The sequence below is a fragment of the Astatotilapia calliptera genome, chromosome 10 (assembly GCF_964374335.1).
Source record: "Astatotilapia calliptera chromosome 10, fAstCal68.1, whole genome shotgun sequence".
NCBI lineage: Eukaryota > Metazoa > Chordata > Actinopteri > Cichliformes > Cichlidae > Astatotilapia > Astatotilapia calliptera.
Genome location: NC_137431.1, coordinates 21962324 through 21970198, shown reverse-complemented (window position 1 = coordinate 21970198; position 7875 = coordinate 21962324). Strand labels below are relative to the sequence as shown.

General features: G+C 41.9%; 1 protein-coding gene across 1 annotated transcript; it reads right to left on the bottom strand.

Annotated features, from left to right (window-relative positions):
* Positions 1–4062: 4062 nt before the first annotated feature.
* Positions 4063–5871, bottom strand: LOC145431321 (general transcription factor II-I repeat domain-containing protein 2-like). Its single transcript, XM_080306932.1, has one exon. It carries the CDS (start codon positions 5869–5871, stop codon positions 4063–4065), a length of 1809 nt encoding a protein of 602 aa, XP_080163058.1.
* Between the last annotated feature and the right edge of the window lie 2004 nt (positions 5872–7875).

The window sequence follows — 7875 nt, the reverse complement described above, 5'->3', positions numbered from 1 at the left end:
ATGAGAGGCATATTCGAATCGTCATATCTCCTTAACGAAGCAAAGTTAAGACATGAGGCTTGTCCCGGTATATCTTCAGACACTCGTGACGCTCACAATTCAAGAATTATTTTCTCACCTATTACCGTTCTGAAATGAGTTGGACTTGTTTGAGGGTAGGAAATTTGTCCTTCGCTCAGATTTCTTCAGATTTCAAACTGTGGAAATGAACCACTTTTTTCTCTCGTCATAACTTTTTGTTGGATTTCCACAGAGACCTGAAAATTTCCATGATTGTTCACCAAACCCTGCTGTCTCTTACGGTGAAAGAATGATATCGATACTCCAAATAGATTTAGAGTTAGAAAGCGTTGTTTGAGGGCAAGTCAAGGCAGTTTTTGCTTCGCTCTACTCAGTTATGGTGCATTAGAAGTCAAATATCTTTAATAATTCATATTTTAATGATAAATTGTAAACACTGGAAGATTCCCCCATCTCTTCTGAACAAAACGGTGTAAGAATGACCGCTCTAGCCCCTACGGTTAGGAAATTATTTTCATTTGTTTGAGGGGAGTCCTCACTATGAGAAATAGGCTGCAATAATCCTGTGCCTCTCTGTGCTGCGTGTGTAAAAAGAGGCACATGTTTTGGCGGGAAAAAGTACACAGGCTCTCTGATTGGTGGATTCAAATTCAGCAGCTCCCAGGCTGACCTAGAAACTTACTTCTCTCTCCCTGTGCATTTTTTTGCTGATTTTTTCATTTAACAAGTATATTTGAGGGACCCTCAGCATGTTCAGCATTTTTTCAGCTGTCCATTTTGCTTTTCCAATTTTTCTGTTTAACTTATTACTATTGTGCTAAATAATACTATTTCTGCTATTTTATAAGATTTGTGCCTAATATAGTATTTCTGCTAAATTACAATATTTCTGCTTTTTATACTATTTGTGCTAAAACATAGTATTTCTACTAAATGTAGTATTTATGCTTAATCATACTATTTCTGCTTTTTATGGGATTTGTGCCTAATATAGTATTTCTGCTTTTTATAGGATTTTTGCTCAAACATAGTATTTCTACTAAATGTAGTGTTTATGCTTAATCATCCTATTTCTGCTTTTTATAGGATTTGTGCTTAATATAGTATTTCTGCTAAATTATAGTATTTCTGCTTTTTATAGTATTTGTGCTAAAACATAGTATTTCTACTAAATGTAGTATTTATGCTTAATCATAGTATTTCTATATATTTCTGCCAGGTCCCCAGGCAGCCAATCCTCTGTGAGGACTGAGAAATTCAAATTTTCAAATCAGGGCCTGCACGGCTTCCCAGCCAATCATATATGTGTCCTGAGGCATTCAAATTTGCATATTGGGGCCTTCATGGCTTCTAAGCCAGCCAATCATATCTGAGGGCTGAGGAATTCAAATCCACAAATCAGGGCCTGTACAGCTTCCCAGCCAGCCAATCATGTATGTGGGCTCCAGGTATTCAAATTTGCATATTGGGGAATTCGTGGCTTCTAAGTCAACAAGTCATCCATGTCATATATCTCTAAAAATTCATATTTTAATGATAAATTGTCAACACTTGAAGATTCCCCCATCTCTTCTGAACAAAACGGTGTAAGAATGACCGCTCTAGCCCCTATGGTTAGGAAATTATGGTCATTTGTTTGAGGGGAATCCTCACTATGTGAAATAAACTGAAAGAAGCAGGTCTATGTCTCTGTGCTGCGTGTGTAAAAAGATGCACCTGTTTTGGCGGGAAAACGTAAACAGCCTCTCTGATTGGTGGATTCAAATTCAGCAGCTCCCAGGCTGACCTAGAAACTTAGTCCTCTCTCCCTGTGTGTGTGTGTGTGTGTGTGTGTGTGTGTGTGTGTGTGTGTGTGTGTGTGTGTGTGTGTGTGTGTGTGTGTGTGTGTGTGTGTGTGTGTTTAGTGGGAGAGAGAGGACCCTGCCCTTATTTGACAGCATGTCATTGTAGGATTTAAATTGAACATAGTTAGACTGGTTGACTGGATTAGAGCCTGTGTTTGTGTGTCCCTCTGTGCATTTGTGTTTCAATAAGTTATTACTATTCTGCTAAATCATAGTATTTCTGGTACTTTTCGGTACTTGTGCTAAATACAGTATTTCTGCTAAATCATACTATTTCTGCTTTTCATAGGATTTGTGCTTAATATAGTATTTCTGCTAAATTATAGTTTTTCTTCTTTTTATAATATTTGTGCTAAAACATAGTATTTCTACTAAATGTAGTATTTATGCTTAATAATAGTATTTCTATATATTTCTGCCAGGTCCCCAGGCAGCCAATCCTCTGTGAGGACTGAGACATTCAAATTTTCAAATCAGGGCCTGCACAGTTTCCCAGCCAATCAAATAAGTGTCCTGAGGCATTCAAATTTGCATATTGGGGCCTTCGTGGCTTCTAAGCCAGCCAATCATATCTGAGGGCTGAGGAATTCAAATCCACAAATCAGGGCCTGCACGGCTTCCCAGCCAGCCAATCACATATGTGGTCTCAGGCATTCAAATTTGCATATTGGGGAATTCGTGGCTTCTAAGTCAACAAGTCATCCATGTCATATATCTCTAAAAATTCATATTTTAATATTAAATTGTCAACACTTGAAGATTCCCCCATCTCTTCTGAACAAAACGGTGTAAGAATGACCGTTCTAGCCCCTACGGTTAGGAAATTACGGTCATTTGTTTGAGGGGAGTCGTCACTATGAGAAATAGACTGCAAAAATCCTGTGTCTCTCTGTGCTGCTGCGTGTGTAAACAGATGCACCTGTTTTGGTGGGGAAAAGTGCACAGCCTCTCTGATTGGTGGATTCAAATTCACCAGCTCCCAGGCTGACCTAGAAACTTACTTCTCTCTCCCTGTGTGTGTGTGTGTGTGTGTGTGTGTGTGTGTGTGTGTGTGTGTGTGTGTGTGTGTGTGTGTGTGTTTGTGTGTGTGTGTAACAGAGAGAGAGAGAAAGCCTTTTAATGGGATGATCCCATTGTAAGATTCAAATTCAATATATTTAGACTGGTTGACTGAATTGGATCTTGTGTGTGTGTCTCTCTGTGCATGTGTGTTTCCTCATGTGTACATATTTGTAATTGTGTGGCAGTCATAAATTTTTTTGCTGATTTTTGTCATTTAACAAGTATATTTGAGGGACCCTCAGCATGTTCAGCATTTTTTCAGCTGTCCATTTTGATTTTCCAATTTTTCTTTTTAACTTATTACTATTGTGCTAAATCACACTATTTCTGCTATTTTATAAGATTTGTGCTTAATATACTATTTCTGCTTTTATAGGATTTGTGCTTAATATAGTATTTCTGCTTTTCATAGGATTTGTGCTAAAACAAAGTATTTCTACTAAATGTAGTATTTATGCTTAATCATACCATTTCTGCTTTTTATAGGATTTGTGCTTAATATAGTATTTCTGCTAAATTATAGTATTTCTGCCAAATTATAATATTTGTGCTAAAACATAGTCTTAATTTAAAATTACAATATTCATAGTTCATCACAGTGTCTCTGGTAAATCACAATATTTCTGCTCTGTTGTACTATTTTTCTAAATCATAGTGTTTCTGTAATGTTTAAGTATTTTTGGCTAAATATATTCTTTCTGTTATCTTATACTATTTCTCCTAAATTCTTGTATTTTTGAGAAGTTATCATGTTTCTGGTAAGTTACAATATTTCTGCTAAATTCTGCTATGCTATTGTATTTCTGCCAAGTATTATGTTTCCTCTAAGATATTGCAGTTCTGCTAAGTTATTCCATTTTAGCAAACTTCTTTTGCTTCTGCAAAGTTTTTACAATTTCTGCAACTTTTCAGCTTTTTCAGCTACTTTTTGCATACAGCTTCAGCTTTAAGCATCCACACTGCATTTTCGCAGGAAATGCAAATTTTTCTAGTTCAATTTGTTTCCCCGGTGCCAAAAGTCAACAACGACCAGTGCAAGTTCGAAACAGTTGCAGCAAGTCAGTCTGTGAAGCGTTATATTTTATCTGCGCGCACTGTTCATTTTAACAACGTGCGTATCACGGAGACACACATTTTAATGGGAGCAGTGTTGTTGTTCTCCTTTTTTAGCCAGCGCATCAAAGTCTGGAGTTAGTTTTGTTGTGGCGATTCTCAGGATTGATCTGAGGTGTAGGTCTGTTAACTTGGATCTGTGGCTGGCTTTGTTGATGTTCATGATGCTGAATGTCTGTTCACACACGAAGGTAGAGCCGAACAAAGCCAACATCATCTGCGCTTTTCGCCTTAGATTTGGAAACGCGGCATCATTGAGTGAAGCATAGAAGTCATTTAGTTTCAGAGAGCTGAATTTCTCTTTTAAGGCAGGGTCGGACTGAAGGTCGATGAGTTCGAGCTGAAGCTCCTCTGGAGCTGTTTCGGGGTCTTGTGACAGAGGAAAGGCCACCAATTGAAGTGACTTGTCAATTTTATCGAAATCCAAAAACCGACGGCAGAATTCTCCGTGCAGTGCATCCAGTGACTCACTGTATTTCTTTACTTTTGCTCCGGCCTCTTTCAGCGTGGCTAGTGTAGGAAAATGAGTGAATGACTTGTTCAAAATCTGCCTGGAGAATAAAGCCAGCTTGGATTTGAAGGCTTTCACGTTTGTGTGCATGTCATGCACAAACTGCTCCTTCCCCTGCAGTTTCACGTTGAGCTCATTCAAGTGTGAAAATATGTCCGTAGCAAACGCGAAGTCACACATCCAGCTCTTGTTGCTCAGCTCAGGAAATTCATCAGTCTTCCCCTGCCGCTCCAAAAACATGCCAATCTCCTCTTTGAGCTCCCACACTCGTTGAAACACTTTGCCCAAACTCAACCAGCGGACACGGGAGTGATAAAGCAGGTCCTGGTGATCCGCATCAGTTTCCTCCAGGAACGCAATGAACTGACGGTGCTGAAGTCCCCGTGCGCGTGTGAAATTGACAAGTTTCACCACAGGATTCACAACATGATTCAGCTGTAACACCGATTTACATAGAGATTCCTGGTGGAGGATGCAGTGGAGGAAAATCACATCCTGGTCAGGGTTTTCATCTTTCACTTTATTCTGGATTCTCCTCAGCAGGCCAACGTTTTTTCCCGTTAAATTTGGAGATCCATCTGTGGTGACGTTAACAAGCTTACTCCAGGGAAGCTTCATGTTTTCGATGGCAGCAGACACCCGTTCAAACAAGTCCTCTCCCCGTGTTTGTCCTTTCAGAGACTCCATTGTCAAAAACTCCTCCGTTATTTCAAAGGTTTCGTTGATTCCTCGGATAAAAATGAGGAGCTGAGCAGTGTCTTTGACATCATTGCTTTCATCCAGTGCTACAGAATAAAAGGTGAATGACTTCGCCTTTTTGTTTAATATGCTGGTGATATCTTCATCTATTAGTTCTACACGGCGAGTCACTGTCCGCCGTGATAAACTGATTTTCTCAAATTTGTCTTTGGTCTCCGGGCACAAAATACCTGCTGTCTCTACCATACATTCTTTTAAAAACTCGCCCTCTGACAGTGGTTTGCTGGCCTTTGCTATTTTGAATGAAAGCATAAAACTGGCCTTGGTACTTGATTCTTGAATGGCAGTTTGACGGTGAAAAAAACTTTGCTGAGCCTTCAAATTAGCTGCCAACTTCTCAGCAGCAGCTTCCCGTTCTTTTGTTGAGAGCTTGCTAGCATAATTTGTGTGCTTTGTGGCAAAGTGACGGCTAATATTATACTCTTTAAAAACCGCCACAGTTTCTTGGCATATCAGGCAAACAGCAGATGATCGGTGTACAGTGAAAAAATATTTAGTTGTCCACTCCTTTTTGAACACTCGACATTCTCTGTCCACTTTCCTTTTCTTGGGTCCGCTCATCTTCATAGAGGGGCGGTAGGTCACAGGGTAAAGTGCAAACGTGGAGTAATAGGCCTACGCCGCTTCACCTCAACAAAGCCAATATATCTAGAGTGCGCCATCTAGTGAGGAAACATCAGAATTGCAGGGGAAATAAAACATTAACAAGGTTAATTTATTACATTTTTTTTTCAAGTTTGGCGGGCCGGATCAAAACGTTTAACGGGCCGCACGTGGCCCCCGGGCCGTAGTTCGCCCATGCCTGAGCTAAGGTCTCCAACAATGCTAGTGTTAGCGGCGCTAACGGCTGCAGACAGGAAGATACTGCCAGCACCGGAAACCTGCTCGTCATCTCCGAGCATGAAGTAAGGAGAGCCTTCAAGAGAGTGAACACCAGGAAAGCAGCAGGACCAGACGGCATCCCAGGTCGTATCCTAAGAGACTGCGCATACCAGCTAGCTCCTGTGTTCACTGAGATATTCAACATCTCTTTATCTCAGTCGGTGATCCCCACATGCTTCAAAGAGTCCATCATTGTTCCTGTCCCGAAGAAACCCCACCCTGCTTCTCTCAATGACTATCGCCCTGTAGCCCTCACCTCAGTAGTGATGAAGTGCTTTGAACGCCTGGTCAGAGACTTCATCATTTCTTCACTACCAGACACACTGGACCCACTACAGTTCGCTTACCGTCCAAATCGTTCCACAGACGATGCCATCTCTCATCTCCTCCACACATCACTCACTCACTTGGACACTAGAAGGGGGAATTATGTTAAAATGCTCTTCATAGACTACAGCTCTGCATTTAACACCATAATTCCCTCCACACTCACCACCAAGCTGGAGCATCTGGGACTCAGCTCATCTATGTGTCAGTGGATCTCCAACTTCCTAACTGGCAGACCACAGGCAGTAAGGATGGGCGGACATGTCTCAGCCTCCACCACTCTCAGCACTGGAGCCCCCCAGGGGTGTGTTCTGAGCCCCCTGCTGTACTCTTTGTACACATATGACTGTGTGGCCACTACCAGCTCCACCACCATCATCAAGTTTGCTGACGACACCGTCGTGGTGGGCCTGATCTCTGATAACAACGAGACGGCCTACCTGAAGGAGATTAGGAATCTGGAGAACTGGTGCCAGAGGAACAACCTCCTTCTAAACGTCAGTAAGACAAAGGAGCTGATAGTGGACTTCAGCACTAAGCAGGAGAGGAACTACCAGACCCCCGTCATCAACGAGTGCCCAGTGGAGAGAGTGGACAGCTTCAAATACCTCGGAGTTCACATCACGCAGGACCTGTCATGGTCCTGTCACATCAACACCGTGGTGAAAAAGGCCCGACAGCGTCTCTACCACCTCAGACGCTTGAGAGACTTCCAACTGCCCTCCAAGGTGCTCAGGAACTTTTACTCGTGCACCATAGAGAGCATCCTGGCGGGAAACATCTTAACCTGGTTCGGGAACAGCACCATGCAGGACAGACGAGCTCTACAGAGGGTTGTGCGGTCAGCTGAGCGCACCATCCGCTCCGAGCTCCCTGACCTGCACTCAATCTACAGCAGGCGGTGCTGGACCAAGGCCAGGAAGATCGTGAAGGACCTCAGCCATCCCAACAACAGACTGTTCTCTCTGTTGAGGTCAGGAAAGCGATTCCGCTCCCTGAAGACCAACACAGAGAGACTGAGGAGGAGCTTCTTCCCGCAGGTGATACGGTCTCTCAATCACACCACCACACAGTACTGACCCACACATATGGTTCTTACACACACACTGGACTTTCTGGACTTTGGTTTTGCACAACACTGGTCACTATATTCTTCATTTCCGGTTAATACTTGTACAGCTGCTGTTATTGTGTATATATTTATTTATATTTAGATTTCTTCATACATTCTTATATAGTTCTATATTGTGTATTGTGTATTTTGTTGTAGAGATGGACCGATCCGATATTACGTATCGGTATCGGTCCGATACTGACCTAAATGACTGGATCGGATATCGGAGAAAAATAAAAAAT

Excerpts from the sequence above, each read along its gene's own strand:
- LOC145431321 (XM_080306932.1), bottom strand. The coding sequence starts at position 5,871 with ATGAGCGGACCCAAGAAAAGGAAAGTGGACAGAGAATGTCGAGTGTTC.